General features: G+C 41.8%; 1 protein-coding gene across 3 annotated transcripts in view; it reads right to left on the bottom strand.

Annotated features, from left to right (window-relative positions):
- disc1 (DISC1 scaffold protein) overlaps positions 1-17,627 on the bottom strand; it is a 49,986-nt gene extending 32,359 nt beyond the window's left edge. For 2 of the 3 annotated variants that reach the window (XR_004660133.1, XM_034898220.1), the window contains exons 1-9: positions 17,138-17,626; positions 17,019-17,107; positions 11,187-12,097; positions 10,310-10,379; positions 8,618-8,774; positions 8,072-8,168; positions 7,462-7,694; positions 2,341-2,395; positions 111-213 (exon numbers count right to left, since the gene is read on the bottom strand). Coding sequence is in view for 1 of the 3 variants with exons in the window: in XM_034898220.1 (XP_034754111.1) it covers positions 111-213; positions 2,341-2,395; positions 7,462-7,694; positions 8,072-8,168; positions 8,618-8,774; positions 10,310-10,379; positions 11,187-12,097; positions 17,019-17,107; positions 17,138-17,169 (1,747 nt within the window). In the remaining 2 variants the exon portion in view is untranslated. Of the gene's footprint in view, positions 1-110; positions 214-2,340; positions 2,396-7,461; positions 7,695-8,071; positions 8,169-8,617; positions 8,775-10,309; positions 10,380-11,186; positions 12,098-17,018; positions 17,108-17,137 lie in introns of all 3 variants that reach the window. The other variant, XR_004660134.1, reaches the window with a different exon arrangement.
- Between the last annotated feature and the right edge of the window lie 1,687 nt (positions 17,628-19,314).

The raw sequence follows: 19,314 nt of genomic DNA, 5'->3' as shown, positions 1-19,314 counted from the left end.
AATAGCTTAATTAAGTGAGCTTAATGGTGGGCGATTCACGTAAATGAGGGAAATAGAAGATGTGAAATGTAGTGCGGGTTGGATTGGGGTGTGGTTGAGTGGAGAGTTACCTGAGATGGCTGCCAGTTTGGCTTCATGCAGTGCCAACAGCTGAGTTTCAGTCTCGCTGACTTTCCTCCTCAGGCTGCTGCCCAGCCTCTGACTCATGACCACCTGGGGAAAAGGAGAAGAGGCTGAGGAGATAGCGGGGGGGAGGGTGGTAACGAACAAAACCTTTGCAGACACATGGATCCCACAGGATGCTTAGCTCATTTCCAATTCTGCTTTCATTTTCTCTTTGACACTCATTCTTACAAGACCTTACAGATTTCTGTCCTGTGCTCGCCCTTCTTAGAATACACAGCAGAGCATCAACGCCGATGTGTTACCTTGACTATAACCTTTAGGAAGAAAGAGAGTGCGCCTCATTTCACGTGGACAGACAGGGAAATGTGAAATCTCCATAAAAGATGCCATTAGAATGTCAAGAGAGGAAAAAGGCCCTGAATGTCACGGGCCTGATGGGGAGGCAGCACCTTAGCTCTGCTGTATTCACAGAAGAGTTGATGGCTTCAGATACAGCCTGCCCGGCCCCCATCTGCCCTCACTCTGCCCTTTAAACCTCTGTTCTTTCCGATGTATTCACTTTGAGAAACAGCCAGATACAATACCCATAATGCGCTTCCTTCTTTTGAGGAACTATTTTCACCCCTCAAAGGGATGTGGAGCTGGATTTTCTGACACATTTTCTACTTGAATCTGACACAGTTTTGTGAAAGACTTTGAAAATGCTGTCAAATAGTTTGGTATTTCTGAGGCAGAACATCTCCAGGGAGTCCTCTTCCCACAGAAATACAGAAAACTGTTTCTTTTTCTTCTTCTTTTTTTAAAACAGGCTTGCATAATTTTATTTCACGCATTACATGAAATGGAAACTTCTCCGATGTGCTTTTCACATTGTAGAAATTCTGTCATTGCTGATTTAATTTAAAAAAAATGAAGCTATTTGTTAATTCTGAAAAAGTCAATAGAGGCAGTGAAAGTTACTTTGATATCAGCAATCATTTGGTCACAACAGGTTTGCCATTTCCCACCTGGTGGATAGGAATAAAACCTTTTATTTCAATTTAACAATGGACAATCTTGTGATTGTACAGAGCCCCCCCCCCCCCCCCCCCCCGGGGGTCAGCTGAGAGGAAAAAAACAATACCGTGCCCACAGTTTCATAATCCAAACTTATTAAAGTTATACTTAAGGTAACGCTACCTTATTTAATCATTAAATGAGTAGATATTTTTGTGTCTGTGTAGTAGTTTATAGACGGCCCCTAAGCACCGCCAGCCGCTACTAGAGACCAATGTTATTTCCCCAGGTTGGAGGACGGCCCGTTTTGATAGAAAATGAGTTTGTAGCTCATTGTAAACCTTACTATGTTAATATCATTTTGCTGTAGAGTAAGTGATCACCGAAGTTTGAATCTGTGAATATCTTTTCTACTTTGATCATGTTTATAAAACCAGGAGCATGGCTTCTGAATCTGTGCGCACGGTTTAGTTTTTTTTCCCTCAGCTGACCCCAGGGGGGGGGCTCCGTGTGATTGAGGTAAAAGCGTCTTTGTGGAAAGCCAACATATTCCTTCGGGGTGCAGTTGCAGCTTCGACCAACCATTTGATGAGGGCTTTCTAAAGGCCACAGTAAAACTTGGATTTTTTTCCTGAGCCCCCTGTTTGTCCCCTGCTTTGATCTCTCCATCTCCCCTAAGCCACCACTTCTGATGGATTTCTGCTGCTTATGACTTTATTTCCAGCTGCAGAGATCTATGTATAAAGATCAGTGAGAGGGAAATGCAAACTCCGGAGAAGCAAGAGGGAACTCCAGAGACACAGCAAGCATAGACATAGGGAAGCATGCAAAGCCATTCACACATACAGGAGGAATATACCGCTGGGACGCATAGAAAACAGATATTCCACATAGTACACATACACTTATGAAATCCACTGGACGTGGCTGCTATAAAGTAAAAAAAAAAAGGGGGAATTTCTTCAAAACGACAACCCTTACAAGACCCTAACATGCTACTTATTGACGTTCACTGCCAAGTCAAATAAAAATAATCACATGAATACAGACAATGACATTAAGTATGCATATTTAATAATACAGTGATGCTGGCACACAATTCATGCTTTCTAGTTTGCCTTACTACTCATTAGATATTCACACACACATTCAGTCATTGCTGGCATGCTGAGGGGAGGCAGCGCTGGACCAAATCAGGTCAAAAGAACAGTGGCTTACTTTGGCAGTGGCTTCCTTGATGGACAGATTTAATGCCTGCTCCTGCTCCTGGAGTCTGCAGAAAAGGAAATAATGTTACTTTGCAGTACTAAAAAACAACTTCTTTTCTTTTGGGTGCTTCAAGTGAAAACAATAGATGTTAATGACATTAACAGTCCACCAGTTTGCTCTGGTATCTACTCCTCTGAACACAAGAGTGGTTTATCAACCATCAAGAGAGTTCCTGAATATTTTATAACTTTTATAAAGGAATGTCTTAAAAGATCTTGCAAGAGCAAAAGAGCAGGCACTAATTATTCACTGACAAATCCAGTGGACGTAAACAGCAAGAACTTCAAACAAAAGCCTGCAGATATCCACAACCAGAATAATAGGTTTACATACTGTCTAGTAAAGTTGATTTAGACTGAGAGAATGAGCTTCTTTCTAGGGATGAATGATATATCAACTAAATGCCCAATTTTAAATCGAAAGTGTCACAATAAGTATGCAACATTTTGTTTAATTTTCGGACCGAGGCACCTCGTCCGTTGACTGTGTGGCTTAGTTGTGTTTGATTTAGAGCCCGATTTAAACGCTATAATGATAATCATTTGATCGGCCAGTTATTGTGCCACAAACCCTATGGAGCGTCCCATGTGACGTCTGTGCATTTCAACAGAGTGACACTGTATATGAAGAAATAGATAGAGACTGAAACGGAATGAATTATGAGTGCATGATACTATCCCCCAAAGAACCTGTTGCTATCCCCCAAAAAACCTGTTGCAGTTAATACGCCAGAGCTAGCCAAACAAGCCTCGCTAGTAAGGGTTTTTGCTAGTGGCACAAAGTACGACAAGAACTTGAGGAGACATTCCAAAATCGCCAATGCTGTAACGTCTTTTTTGGCCAAAGATATGATGCCCATCCACACAGTGAATAAAAAAAGACTTCAAGACACTTCTGAAAGAACTAGACAAACAGTACCAAATCCCATGCGCACCTTTTTCTCCCAGGTAGCTGAGTTTGGAGTGGGAACAACCGACCTGTGGTCCAGCTGCACTAAGGAGCTGTATATAAGCCTCATTGTGCACTATATTGTTATTCATCTATTAATATTGTTACAATGTGTTTTCCCGTACATTTTGCAATTTTACATGTTTACATGTAATATCAATACCGTCATATTCACACTCAATATCGCAAAATCCCGTTTTGTCAATATCTTGCAACCCTACTTATTTCCAAAAATGTCCAACTAACCCTTTTAATTGTTTTAGCTCTGGGAAAAATCCTTCTCTTTGTGCCTTTTGTTCCTTCACCAGTAACTGTTCTAGATAACTGCCTACTAGGTTTTTAAAAATAATAATCTTGCCTGTCACATTTCATAATGCAAAAACTGAGATACTGGTGTTTCCTAAAGCTTTTTAAAAAAGTATTTTGAAATCAAGTGGATACAAATCTGGGGAAGCAGCTGAGCTCAGAACTAGGCTGCGAGATGATTTGTTTCTTAGTCACGGCTTAAATCTTCATTCATGTAATTTCAAATTGACCTGTCATACAGAGCATTTAGTTGGCTTGCTTTGTTTTTAAAAATTGTGACAATAGATTGAACTCTCTAGATAACATCAGATATCAAGATATCTCTATATGTATGTAAACATGCAAACTGAACAAACCATTAAGGTCACATTATTCGCTAACAGAGATATAATCAATTAGAAGATGGATAAAATGAGCATAAAATCCATTATGCACAAAACACAGTCACCTTGAGATCCCAGTCGTCTCACATGACACAAATCAGTATGCCCTTTTCATGTTATTCAAACAGATGTTCAGGGTGAGTCAGAGTCAAATGTTGTCTCTGGACATCAGTGTTACAGCACCCTTTTTTTTTTTTAAAGGATGTAGCTACTCCAGATCCTGTGGCTTTCTTTAATCCAGTACCCGTAAGGAAATAAATCTAGATTTGACACAGAAATGTGTTATTTGGAAAGGGAACTGCAAGCAACTCAATCATCATGATAACCCACAGCACGCCACCTGGAGATGTGCATCTGAATATCCAATCTGAGGCCGCAATTTCAATCAGTAGCGAGAATAAATGCGTTCCAGTTAAAGGGTGAGAATATGTCAGATATCAAATTATGCCCGTGATGGTGGGTCACGCCACCGAGAAGGCGATAAGTACAATTTACATGTCTTTCTAATGAGTGGCAAGATAGAGAGGCTTTTTCCCGGTGTTCTGTTGCAAGCTATTAACTTTAGAGGATATGATGCAAAGTACAATTTGCATCTGAGAAAAACCATTAAAATTCAAAGCAGGTTCAAGCATGTGGGAGAGAAGAAGATTGATGGCACAGGGGGATGCGAGGAATAAAGAACAAGTAGTTGTGGCTGCTTGATACATCCTCTTTGAACCTGAAAATAAACAAATCCTTCCTCTTGAAGTGTTAGACAATTTTTGCGTTGCTCTAAATTTATTTGGCAGGCACTTTTGTTCAAATCAAATAACAATAAGTGCATTTAACCTCCGCTGGCACAACAGCTAGATGTCATAAACAATTGCACGTGGATCCCTCCCAAACATCCAAATGTGTGTGTTACACTGGCCCAATCCCAAAGTGAGCCCTGAGGATTAATGTTGCGTTCCACACAATTTTTAGCCCGCAAGTTAGGATTTTAAGTCACGACTCAAGACTTGGTAGCGCAAAACAGGAAGACAGACCCTTCTAGCTAGCTAACAGCAACCTAACGTTGATGTTAGCTACTAGGCCTAGCGTTAGCTGATAGTGATTTCTAATCTGCAGCGTATTTTGGGCTTCATTTAATAAACATAACCTGTAGTAGTACAGTAGAGTATGTGTACTGATTTGATTCCAGTGTGCGGAATTACTTTACATTTTTCATCTCTTTCATGCCAGCGTGTGTACATCATCAATAGGGGCCGCCATTGTTGTTTATGTGTGTCTGACATCAAAACTGTAACTGGGAGCACAGTGATCTGGTACGAGTTTGTATATAATTTATGGGTTGGATTGCGGGTCCGGGGCACTTTCACAGGTAGAAGGTTGTGAAAACACGCGTTATGGGTCGCCTGGAACGCAGCATAAGGACTAAAGCCTCTCAGACCTGTTTGATCTCAGGTGCTAAGTGAGTGAGTGTGTGAGGCCACATGGGTTCAGGTAGGTATAAATGGGATTGGGACGGCACTTCACAGGATCACATGTTACCTTGGCGACGTCTAATAAAAAAGATGCACTTGTTGGTTTGGGAATTTCATTTGAAGTTGGTTGCTTTCCACACGGCCAAGGCACAGGAGGCGGCTGCCTGATTCTAAATCTTTTCAAACTCTTGTTTTCCAAGCTGGACCACAGGTCCCTTCTGTTCCGTGGCCGTGTGTCCCGCTGTAGTTTACCTTTGTAATTTCTGGATATTCCTATGGTCTCCACGGTAAACGTCACAACGCTTTGAACTGTGGGTAATTCCCTTTGCTGAAGTCTGCATTGATGCAGACTCACAGAAAGGGCTCGGTAAGTGTGTACTCACACTCTTTAAAATTCGACATTGGGACAGCCCTAAGCTCTTACAAATTTCACAAGAACGCGCACCAAAGTGAGTCCGGACTTTGGGATTGAGCCTACGTCAGTATTTCCTTCTTTAATTATCAAAGCTCTTCTGATATTTGGGTTGAACTATGATGGTGTGCTTTTGACTCATGTGTACTTTTTTGGCACAAGGTAATACAGTCCTGCTGCAAGAAGATAGTTATTAAAAATCTCACTTTGTTTGTTGGAGGACGAATAAAGCTCGGAGGCAAAGTTTTTGAGAAATAGAGGCTCTGTTCAGACACATCCACCTCTAAACCAGCTAATTTAATGATAAGAAAATACGTGACTTGATACAGTAAAAAGCATTTAATTCATGGACTGATGTATTTTGTCACTGCCTCTCACAGCTCTCTAGCAGCCCCACCTGGCGACTGACAGTACTGCAGGATCTGTGGGAGCTATCCACTCACAAGTTATGTCATTTCCTGAAATCATACATTCAGTTTCATCAGGTGTGTGTGTGTGTGTGTGTGTGTGTGTGTGTGTGTGTGTGTGTGTGTGTGTGTGTGTGTGTGTGTGTGTGTGTGTGTGTGTGTGTGTGTGTGTGTGTGTGTGTGTGTGTGTGTGTGTGTGGATATAGAATAATAAATAAAATTGGTGAACAAGTAATTAAAAAACTACTGCAAGTGCAACCTTAAGCCAATCATATCACTTCTTAGTAAAGGCAATGCATGTGACGGCCCGGTCAGCAAATCATTTTTAGTTATGGTGTTGGATAATGTTCAGCAGCTAGTATGTAGCATTTAATCAACCACTTAAAGGGTAACTACAGTTTTTTTTTGTTTTTTAACCTGGACCCTTTTGTCCCATGTTTTAAGTCTAAGTGACTGATAGAACAACACTCTTTAAAATTAGTCTAGTATTTAGAAAGATTGCTGCAGTCGGCAGCGGCAACAACAACAAACATGTGAGTTAATAGGGCAATTGTCCTATTAACCTTCATAAGGGCTTGTTTTGCCATTGACAGACTCAGATTTAATATTTTAAGTGCCTGACAACATTATCAAAAGGGTTTCTAAGGAGGTTGACCTTTCTGTTACAGAGCAAAGAGTTGTTTTTAAACCTAAAAAAACATCTGGGGGTCTGACTTCAGAGCTGTTTCTGGTTAAACAGAAAGGTCTTAAAAAGGCTTTAAAGGTCTATCTCTGAAGGGATCATTTCCATAATGTTGTCAGACACTTATAATATTAATCTGAGTCTGTCAGTGGCAAAACAAGCACTTTTGTGAAAGTAAATACAAGCTGGACATTTGCCCTATTAACTTACGTTGTAGCATGTTTTGCCGCTGACAACTGCAGCAATCTCGCTTAATACTGGACCAATGTCAAAGATTGTTGTTGCCATCAGTCCCGTAGACACAAAAACAAAGGAAAATAGGGTCCAGGTTGAAAAAAAAAACTGTAGTTACCCTTAACATGCACAAGGAAATCTATAACCCCAAAAAATCTGATACAACACAAATACAACATAAAGTTTTTGGTGTATAGGAGGAAACTAAAATATTCTGCCAGTATGTGCCGCTTACCTGAGCATGGAGGCTGACGGAGAGACGGAGATCTGCATGCGGTTTTCCGAGGTGACGAGGTCCTGCAGGGTTCGGCTGATGCCACGGAGCTGGGCCACGGTGCAGCTCCTCAGCATGGAGCCCTCCAGCTCCTCGGCCTCCACGTGCTGCTCCTCCTGCTGGATCTGCTGCTCCAGGCATCGACCGCGCTCCCTCAGCTCCGCCAGCCTCCGCTGCAGCTCCGCTATCTCCTCCTGCACACGTTTAATAGATGATCCTTCCATTAATTATCAGCTGCCATTCGTCAATGTTAGTTATTGTTCATGTTCTATGTGATGGACATGACATTGTTCTTTTAGTTTGTGATTGGAAAAACAGCCTATGTATGTATGTGATAAATGAAATGAAATAGTAGTACTTTAATTATCCAAACCAGTACATTTAGCACTATATTCAAGTACTTAAGCTGAAACAGAACCAAACTTCAACTAATTCTGAAAATGAGAGATGCAAATATGAGCACAGCTCATAAATGATTAGCATGTATCAGTGTTACATTACACTGGCTGGGACACAAAGAGCCAGAAATCACCTTTGTAAGCTTTTATGAATCAATGTGATCTGATTTTACCTCTACTAGCCGTTTCTCTTGGATCAGGCGATCTCTTCGATGCAGTGGACCGTGCAGTGAATTGGACCGCTCCCCTGCTTCAGGCTCCGCAGCCTCCCTGACAACCAGTCACAAAAAAAAGCCTCAGCAATAGTTTAAACATCTTTAATCGTGTATTTTCTAATTTTTCATAACCTTTGTACACACTTAAGGGAAAATGAGCTGAACAACCAGTCCATTTCAACACCGCAGACCCAGTAGGGCTTTGTAGCTATGCTGTGCTATTGGTTATCACCATGTAATGGTATCAGATTGTCTAAATAAATAAGTCATGTAAAAAAAACTTTCAGTTCACATTTAACTTAAACGTGATTGTCCATATGTCGATAAGGGACAAATATAATTATTAAAACAGTAGTTTATGGTTATTTTGGGATTAGCTTTGACTTAAAGTTAGCATGCCTGTAACTACAGAACATTACGTTGATTTATGGCTGGTTGAGACCTCAGCAGAGTGTGAGTTGTGTATACATACATAATGCATCCTGGAGTGGCTGTGTGACTGACCTGCACTGACCACAGTCTGCCCTCTGGAGGGCGCTGTGCACCACCTGTGTGAGCTGCTGGAGAAACAAGGCCACGCTGGGCTGTCTGGAGGGTAAACCGAGCGTCAGAGCACCTCGCTCCCTACACAGCTCCTCCAGCTTCTTCCCAAAACGCTCCGCTGAAAACACACATGCATATACTGAATAACATGAAGCAACATTTGCTAAAATTTCAGTTATTAGCAACTATACAGTAGGTTCAAGTCAGAAAGTCAATGTAGAAAGTTGTGACAGTACAGAAATCTGATTACTCTCCAGATAATAACATCCATGTAGCCCACATTCACTGAAATAACGTGTTGGCACACACACTACTCCTTATTCAGTGACCAAATATATCTTAACTAGAGTGCTAACTTCTGTCAATACTGAACAATTATCAGCTCGCAGTTACCAAGAAGATATAATTCCTAGCATTTGAATCTTAAGAATCTCTTGACCCAGTAAACAACAACATAACCTTTCTGATTTTTGCTTGAGTTGATGACACAATGATAACCATATGAGGGTAAAACATCCAGATGTTTATCAGCAAAAAAATCCAATCAACTGTCCTGTTTCTTGTTTCATTTTATGCAAAGCTGCTGACTGAAAAACAGAGAAGTTAATGAGGGAGGGGGGGCAGTTTAACGTGTCAGAGAAAGGTTCGTGATGCACAATATTAAAAAAAGCAAACAAAAACCTGACAAGGCCCACTGACCCAATAATCTCTACAGCAGGTCTGCAGCAGATGTTGGTTTTTATTTCTGTCACGAGGTCCAAAAAAATAGGTTTGAATACACAGTTCTCTTTTAAAAGTAAACTTTGCTCAGGCCAGCTAGAAAAACATTGTTTTTTCTGGAGACAGATTCAAATAAAGTCCAGATTAAACTTGTAAGGTTTCCGGACTCATTGGTTCTTTCCCACGAAGTCTTCAAAGTTAAAACATCAAAAGTGAAGGAAGAAAAACAAATCTGTGTTCACACTGCCCCAGAAGCACCAGGTTTTTACTTGTAAATAAGTGTGGATTTGCTTTCAGCTTTAACTGCTCTCTGCACTACTTTCTGTAGTTTCACAATGTCCAGTTTTTAGTGTAACTCGGCTGATTAATCTTAGGTGGTAAGCATTCCCATGAAGGCATCACGACAGACTGTTCAAATCTTCAGCTTACCATACAGAGAAACTCCTACTATCAAAGTCCGGGTCAACTCAACTGTCATACCAATCATCCTCACACTAATCATCAAAGTAAAGGTATCATTTGTACTAATCTTCCAATAATAGACACTTTGTACAGGCCACATTGTTAAATATAAAACAAATATAACAAATCATATAGTTATTAATCACAGTAAAAGTAATTGAACTAGTCAGGAAACAAATGACTTTCTTCATGCAGCCTCACATGCTTTATCAAACGTCTCAGGATGATCCACAACTTCACAATTCAGTTTGCAACAAATCCATTAAAGACTACTGGGGGAGTTCCCATATCTTATCTCATTCAAAACGTCAAACTGATATATGTATATGTCCTGAGAATAACAATGTTCCTGAGGGCATAAAACATAGAAATACAAGTTAGTTGAAAGTGAGCTCACTACAATCCATCCACAACAGGAGCTGAAGCGACCTACTTATTAAAGCAACGGCTCAACTCAAAGACTCAGTTCACCTGCGTCATAGTCGTCATCCAAAATGGCTTTCTGCTGGAGCCTCTGCAGCTTCATCATCATGGACTCAATCTGAGAAGGGAGACACAATAGACAGAAGACAGAACAGATTACCCAACAGTCCAGAGGGCAATGCTCTTTAAACAGTCGCAACAGACCAAAAAAAATAAAGGTGTGGGTGCAATGACCATCATTTCACAGTGAGTGACCGGGTCAGTAAGTTGAGGACTGGATATGAAGTTTAACAGCTCTTTAGCATTATTAAGTGTCACTGCTCTGACTGCATCTCATCAGCAATATTTTTTATTGCAAAAATACTGGGTAGTTTAATTTCTTCTAGGCTTTAAAAACAATCAAATGAAACAACCCGAGGAGATAAAACTTACTGTAAGGAGTTGAATGTTGAAGCATGCTGTGTAGTCTAGAGCTGCAGTTAGCAGAGCTACATTTATGTTAATATTGTAGTTTTGGTGAAGTGTTTTTACCCTCAGCAAAACCTGCACACTGTTTTCCTTTTTTTATTTTGTTCTTAAACATATAGTTGGACATTTTGGGACAAACGCTTATTTGCTTTCGTCCGAGAGGTAGATGAGAAGATCAATACTTCTCTCGGACATGAGAGTAGTATTGATCTCTTAAGTCAAACTATTCCATCCTTTCAAAATAAGCGCTGAAAATTTCAACATAAGAAATATAAAATATAATCAAACATCATCGTCAAAAAAAGCCCCCACAACAGTGACAACAATTTTGAAAAAAAACAACGATAATAGTGTTAAAAAAAGGGTTAAATAGAACTGTTGATGTGGTTCAGAATGTGGTCTTGGGATTGATTTAATAAACCCGATCGTCCTCACATCCGGAGCCAAACATGCCCACCTTAGTGTGAGTGCGGTTGTTTTGGAGGCAGTCTTGAAGCACACCCTCGTACTTCTTCACCAGGCTGTCCCAGCCTTGGTCCGAGGCAGGCGTGGCGCTCTCGTAGCCGGAGGTGACAGAAGAGGCGGAGGCGGTGTCTGAGTCCACAGACAGTGAGGAAGTGATCTCTATGTCCAGAGATTGGGAGTCACAGTCCGGCATGTCTTGCGTAACCTCCCTGCCTCCCCACAAACACTCCCGCCAAAACCTCCCACCTAATGACAGCTCCTCTCTCTCTGCCTGGCTGCTTAGGGTGGAGGAGGACACTGATTGGACAGTAGTTGACTGTTTTAAGACAATGTGCTCAGTGGATGAGGTTGCTGATTTGGTTAGAGGTGAACTCGGTGCTTTAGTGGACTGGTTTAGTGGTTCTGGCTCCCAGGATGGTGTGGCAGTGGTTGCGTCTGTCCTTCGGCTGGAGTTGAGAGACTGTTGGATGAAACTGAAGCTGGAGTTAAAGGAGTCCTCAGGTGAGGACCGGGGGGCCGGGCTCGGGCTTAACCTGAGTTCATTCTGGGGCAAGAAGTACGGACCATGGTGGCTGGATGTACCGTTAATGGTACTGTAGTCCACCTTATAGGTAACAGAGCAGGGAAGACTCTTACTCTTCTGGTAGCTGCATGGGAGTTTCTCAGGCTGATGCTGATTCATTAAGGACACATTGACAGCAGGTGTCCTCTGAGCGCTGGTTCCCTCTGTGATGTCAGTGTGATGTCCAGATTTTCCGTTCCTAATGCAAGGGGTCCTCCCTTCCTCCTCCTCCTGGCCATGAGTAGTGCTCTGTAGTCTGGACTGCTCTCCTCTCATGTACCCTGGTCGGCGGTGCACCCTCTTACGAGCAGAGCCTCCAGCTGTCCCGGGTGCTCTGCCACCTGTCGATACAGAGATTAACCATTAAACTGGACAACACGGTCATGAGGTAGATAAAGAGTAAGCTCATAGAACTGGCAGGATTAACTGTGTAATCATTGAGTACATCAGGAAATGTGATGCTAAATTTGCCAATTGCACAAGAATGAAAAACACCATATTGTTATTATTCTGAATGGGATATAACCAAACCAAAATGACTTTACCCACACCGCTACCCTTAAAGCTAGCATCGCTAACTGAGTGAAAAAACAACTTGTGCAGATGTCTGACATTTCCCAGAGTCCTGCACCAGCTGTTGGGAAATACCAAGGCCCCACAGTCATTTTGAGTTAAGACACACCTCTCGGTGGAGGAGTGGTCTACATGGACAGTATTTCCTGAAGTTGCATTTGAATTTGTTTATCTTTGAAAGCACAACCATGTGACCTAACCAGAGGTTCTCCCACTGCCGGGCAGGCAATGCTGAAGGGGGGGGAGTGCAAGTCAAGCTGAATGAATTGGACTCATGTTGGAACTGAAAACAGTCTGCTGTGATGCTGGCAAGGATGTGACGATTGAAAATCAAACTAGCCTAGAAATCTAGATGCACACTAGTCACTAGGGTCAGTCACACAGGGTCAGTCTAGCAACTCTCCGTTGGCTCACATCGTGTATAGAGTCGGTGGGCGGGCTCAACATAAGGATGGCAGAGCTGCGACGGTTCCGCGACTTGATGTTAAGCAAGTCATTCTTAAAAAAAAGGAAGGAAGGAAAGCAGTGTTCGGAGTTTTACGAACCGAATACGGCAAACGTTTAATCTATCAACTAGCGTTGCTCTGGTTGGTTGTAGCTCCATCCTATTGGGTGCAAAGGGAATTTAAAAGACAACCGTTTATCCCGCCCCTCGGATCAAGCCCTGCCAATGGGGAACCAGAACCAACATCTTGATGTGGGTCTGGCTTGTCAGGCTAATGCAGAACTGCAGACCGGTCATACTTCTGTTTGGGTTTGTGACTATTAGCAACTAATTTCACAAACTGTATGTACATTTGATTCAAAGTTAATTCTTTTGACAGTATTGATTAGTGCAGCTTTAAATTCAAGATGGGCAGATTTGTGATAAGGGAGGACAGGAAGACACTAGTCAAACTAATCAAGCAAACATAAAATTAAAATCAATTAGCCTATCTTGCTCTCAGGTCCACTGTTAACAAAGTGGGACAGTCCTTATCTTTTGTTTGGGAAATGTGTGACTTCCTTTGAACCGCAGAAAGGTGTAAAGATAAATGAAGGCTGTATTCTTAATAACGTTACTGAGTTTCCTGATGTTGTTACAGGATGGAAACATGTTACAGGTTTACATAGGGGAGGGGTCTCAGACAGAAATAGGTTCAAAACAACTGGAGACAGACATGGAAGTGATAAAACATCAGCGTAAACAGTATTTGTCTGAAAGTGGAGCAGGATGATAAAGACCAGTGTGTGTTCAGAGCTGGACACCTGCTGCAGCGCCACGTGATTAGTACATAGAATGTGTAGGATTCAGAGAGGGAGACAGTCTGAAATGTTGGGAATCAACAGCCCCTTTGTGTACAGCTGCGCCGCGCTCTTTTTCACTTCTGGCTCTCAATTTTCTCTCCCCACTCACACACTCCCTCAAGACCCACAGAGACACACTGAAACACAGACGTTTGTACTGAAAACACTGGGGGCATACACACTAGTCATTGTAAAACCCTGTTACACTTTTTTGAAAAAAGCATAATACCACACTTAGAAATTAGTCGCAATCAAACACATCTGTACCAAGTAAGGAGATCAACTTGTATTACTATTTACTTTCTACGATAATTCTGTGTTTAGCTGTGTGTGAAGACAAGAATGGAGGGCATCAAACAAACCATGACCACTACAAAGCCCCCCTGCTCAAGAGTCCAATGACCTGCAGTGATGTCACTCCTAAAACCTCTCATGTGACTGGAGAGTCACACCACTTAAGGGCAAGTTGGGATGTTAGACGGATTGGAAGGCAGGGTTTGCAGTGAAAGTAAAAGGAGTGTTCCCATCGTACCCAAGCTGTGAATGTGTGTCTGCGTCGAGTCTTCTGTCCACTGGGACCACCGCGCTTAAAGCTCAGGTTTCACACAGCTCCATTAGTGTTTCTTTGCAGACGTGGCCACTGTTCCATAACCAATTAAAGAAACCCAACACCTTTTGTAGGTACACTAAACACAACCATCCACCATCTGGTGGGATCGAGATACAACACAGAGTCTGCTCCAGAGAGTCAAAGAGCTCCGGAGTCGAAAGGGGAAGGATAGAAAGCGTTACTGTGTCCTTGTCATGCTTCGATTACACAAAGAGCGCTCTTCTCAGTAAAGGGGAAGGAAATGCCTCAAGGCCCATTGTGTGTGTGTGTGTGTGTGTGTGTGTGTGTTGGGGGGCATCTCCATCTCAGTTGAAACCCGTTAGAGGTATGTCATTTGCAGCTTCCTGTCAGGCTTTGTGCTAAAATAGTTTTGACAGGAATTCCGGCAAACAAGCAAAAGGAGACCTAAAGTGGTTCAACACCGGGGGCACACTCTAACAATAACAGCTTTCTCACTGCAGCTTGTTGCTTATGTTGACGTACTTCTGCACAAAGTGTGGGAAAACGAGGCATCTCAACCAGAAGAGGCCAGATTATTTATCTTTGGAGAGGCCTTCCTTGGAGCCCTTAGGTTAAACACCACATCGCATTGGTTGTTGAAAGTGCTTCGGCCAAAGAGCAGAGGAATGCAGAGGACCTCATGAAAACAAACATTTGAGGAACAAGCTCCGAGACCCACACACACATAACAGCAGATCTGCATGTCAGCAGACTCTTGAGAAGCAGCACTGCTCGGTGCATGTGCACCACCTCAACACTTGTGACCAACCACAGCAACAGAAAGAGGGAAGTGAAAGTCTTTTGAATAGAAATGTAACAAATGGGTACTTAGATGGGAATCTATCAATCTGTCTGGAAAATGTCTATAATGGCTGACAGGAAACTTTGTATGACAATCCAGATTTAATTCCCTGCTCTGGTGAGACTCCCATGGCATGAAAGTTTCACTTTGAGGTTTTTGAACATTAATATGAGTTCCCCCAGCCTGCCTATGGTCCCCTAGTGGCTAGAATTGGCAATAGGTATAAACCGAGCCCTGGGTATCCTACTCAGCCTTTGAGAAAATGAAAGCTCAGATGGGCCGATCTGGAATCTTGCTCCTTATGAGGTCATAAGGAGCAAGGTTACCTCCCATTTCTGGGCTTGGTCCGCCCAGATAATTTGACCCACCCATGAGAGAGAGAGAGAGACATCATGGCTTTCAAATGAGTAAAGTGGCAGTTAGACAAGGCCATACCCCACCCTCCACCTTGCCCCCCCTCAATAGCTACAGACTCAGAAATGAAACCTACTAAGGAAAGCTCTTTGTGGGACTAGAGCAGTGGCTGTAATTCTGCACAAAGGTTGAATTTCGGGAAAGAGAATTAGGGTATTAGGGGACCACTAAGGTCTATATAAAAGCATCCAAAGAGCACCATGTCATGGGACCTTTAAAAAAAACAAAAAACAGCTCCACACTTCCTGTACGGTCCCACGAGGATCATAAACCATCTGAATATGGTTGAGCTGGGTGGTGTGAACATACAGCAGCAAGAGACTGACATTGTGAAAATGAATACACCCTATAATACTATTTAACATGATTCGTATTACAGTTAAATGACAACATTGTCAACTAACTGACAATTTGACATCAGCATCCATTATACCAAACGTGTAATCGCCACAGAGCCTTATCACCCGATCCTATCCTATAACTTAGAGTTTGGATCATTTGATATATGGATTCATTTGATGTATTTGAGATGTCAACAATGTGTAAAAAACGGCACGTCTTTTCTTGTAGAGGCTGAATTGTCCCACACATTCTACAGGCTGTTAGATAAAACATTACAGTAATCTCACCAGCTGTTTACTGTGGGAGATGGATAGCTGTGCTTTTGTAGCACAACATAATATAAATAAATATTGATGTCAAATGCTGGTTACATGTTTGACGGGGATATTTGTTCTACAAAATGAATAAAAAGTGTGACATCTTGTTACTTTTAGAAGTAATTGTAAGGAATCAAACCCTAGTAATCATGATTACAGAGATTTTAAATGTGCCCGGTTTAAATAAAGACAAGTAATCATGGGCAGCCAATCAGAAACAGAAATATGTCTCAGACAAGTCTGTATGCAAAATAGGCAAATAAGTCATGCAAGATAGATAATAAACAAGGGCGTGCCATCATGTGTCTCCACGTTGTCTATTCAGAGAAGGGGGGGGCGTCCACAAGTATTTAGTCACTTCGCACTCATCTCATGTTAGGGAGCCTTTGGCGTCTGGGACCTGAGTGATGCAAACAGTTCATTTAAAAGACTTAACTGAGGGTCGATGCCAGTGTGGGGAACCAAGTGAAGGACACCGTTCCTCCAGACAGACAGACAGACAGAGACAGACAGACTGACACTGTTTATTCAGGGGCACTTACAGTATAATCACAGTGCAAATAGCAGGTTTTGTATTGGTTGAGTGTCTTGTGTCGTTTGGACTGTTAATAGTACATTAATATTATTAATAGTTAATATCTGGGCCCACTGCACATTCTTATGTAAGGACCCCCTACTGCTATTTGTCTGCTCTTTGGTGTATCCTCATAACCAGTGACTTTGCCTTCTTTTCTTTCCTAAAGATTATACTTGTTTACCATTTTAAAGTGATTTATCTGCTGAGTAAAATCCCAACCAGCCTTCGTGATCATCACCATCATGGTCCTTTCTGCAGATCATCTACTGAGGATTGTTGTGAGAGACAGCATTTGATAGTTAGAAAAGAAAAGAAGAGAAGAAGAAAGGTAGTTTGTTACCTTCCATGACTTGGCAGGGGTGACGCAGAGAGTTACTGTGCCATCCCAGCCCCATCAGTCCCGCAAACATCTTTCCGTTAACAACAAGCTGTTCGTGGCCACAGGTCGGAGAACATCAGATCCCGGCTCTGCATGGAGCTCCATCGACCATGTTTTAGAAGAAGTGGAGCCAGGCAACGGGACTGATCTCACTTCCGTTGTGGAAAAATGAACCCAGGCTGTTATTCTTTCCCACCACTGTGGAATGACGTGTCTAACCGGCTTTTTACACGCGCTGCTTTGTCCATAATAAACATTTCCTGACACGTATTGATACTCGTACTTCAGATTCTTACATTTCTCCTCTGCGGCAAACAAGTGGGTCCAGTTGGGCATGAACAGGCGGCCCGGGAACAAAAGCTCTTCATGTCATGTTTCTTGTAGGAAAAATGAAATGGAAATGCTAAAAACATCCCATGGTGTGCTGTAATGGCAAAAGTAGGCAATGCACATAAATAGTGTCTCATCGATGAGTTGGTCAGTAATCCGTTATGCGCTGCGTCGTGCGTCGTGCTGGAGCAGCGCGAGGAGCTCCTACGTGTTCTGGAATTTGACTCCAGACTCGTTCAGCCCGCCTCATCCAGTGACCACAGCGGGCGGAGCTGCTGCTGCTGCTTGGTAATATGTACAGTGGCTTACATAAGTTTACTCACCCATGCTTAAGTTGATTCAAAAAAGAGGAATAAAAAAACATCTTTTGGAAATTGATCTTAATGCCTTCATTCTAAAAATGTAGGAAAATCCAACCTTTTAAGGACACCAATTTTCTTTGGGAATGAATAATGTATTGTAAATAAATAACTGTTCTTCCTGAAAATACAGGGGGAAATAAGTATCCATACCCCTGTGTTAAATTCCCATAGAGGCAGACAGATTTTTATTTTTAAAAGGTCACTTACTTCCTGGATCCAGGGTACTACGCATCCTGATAAAGTCCCCCCCCCCCCTCCACACGGTTTGATTTGCATCTTATGGAAAGTTTCCCATGCCAATCTCTAGGGGCTAGGGAACTTTATCAGGATGCATAGTGTCCTGGATCCATGAACTAACTGGTCTTTAAAAATAAAAACGTGCCTCCCTCTATGGGAATTTAACACAGGGGTGTGTATATGTAGGCTATGTCCCCTGTATTTTAAGGAAGAACATTTATTTATTTACAATACATTATTCATTCACAAAGAAGATTGGTGTCCTTAAAGGTAGGATTTTCCTAATTTCTTTTTAATTAAGGCATTAAGATCAATTGCCAAAAGATGTTTTTTTATTCCTCTTTGTTAATCAACTTTAGCATGGTTGTGTAAACTTATGCAGGCCACTGTAGCCTACGCCGTATTTATTCTTGACCATAAGGACTCCAGCTGATTGAGGAAAAGAGCAATAACATGTTAAACATGCTCATCTTACCAACTCCAACTGCGTTACAGTCACATAAACGATATTATAAGTTCTAATGTGCAAACTTAGGATGTTGTAGCCTATAATGAACATTATTTATATCATTAGTGTGTTTTGTATAGGCTCTGTTTTCAAAGTTTGATTGTAGTAAAGTTGTTCACATTTAAATTAAATAACCTTTACACTGTTACAAATCTTGGCTAAAAATAGTTCATTTTTGAAGACTATGGTATTAGTTATGTTTTGTTATTTTGTTTTGCAAATGCAGCCATGATAAAAGTTGTTGCAATAAAACTACCCTTTATTGTTCTCTTTTGTTGTGTCATAGGCCTATGTAGTTATATTTTCCCTGCATTTTCTAAATGGAATACATCAACCAATTGCATGTTTGGACACATTGTGTCCCTGATCGTTTGACGCTTTAAGGCCGACTATCCAAGTGAATTCTGTCCATTAAATATGTAGGCCAAGTAATTGTGTGCAAAAATGCATGTTATTTTTTGCATATTTTTTAGACACCCTTGACATCCTGATCGAAAAACAAAAGCCTTTCTTTGTTTAAGCAGTGAGGGAGTGAATGAGAAGAGACCCCACAGAGAGCAGAGTCTTTTCATCCTCTTTCCCAACTAGTCCAAACGTTCCTTTCATTCAGCGTGGCTGGCTGATGGACAAGTCTCAGTGATAAAGAGCTCAGTTCAACCGAAACAACACAGTGCAGGATTTATACGTTAGGCTACACTGTAGAGAGCTAGGCTGTGTGGCAGAAAGGACGACATCCATCCATCGCCACACATAGAGTGTAGAGTGAGATCGCCTGTCCAGTATTAAAGATTAAAAGCACTTCATGTCCTTTGGCAAAGAA

Source organism: Etheostoma cragini, chromosome 17 (assembly GCF_013103735.1).
Source record: "Etheostoma cragini isolate CJK2018 chromosome 17, CSU_Ecrag_1.0, whole genome shotgun sequence".
NCBI lineage: Eukaryota > Metazoa > Chordata > Actinopteri > Perciformes > Percidae > Etheostoma > Etheostoma cragini.
This window is presented reverse-complemented; position numbering and strand designations above follow the sequence as displayed.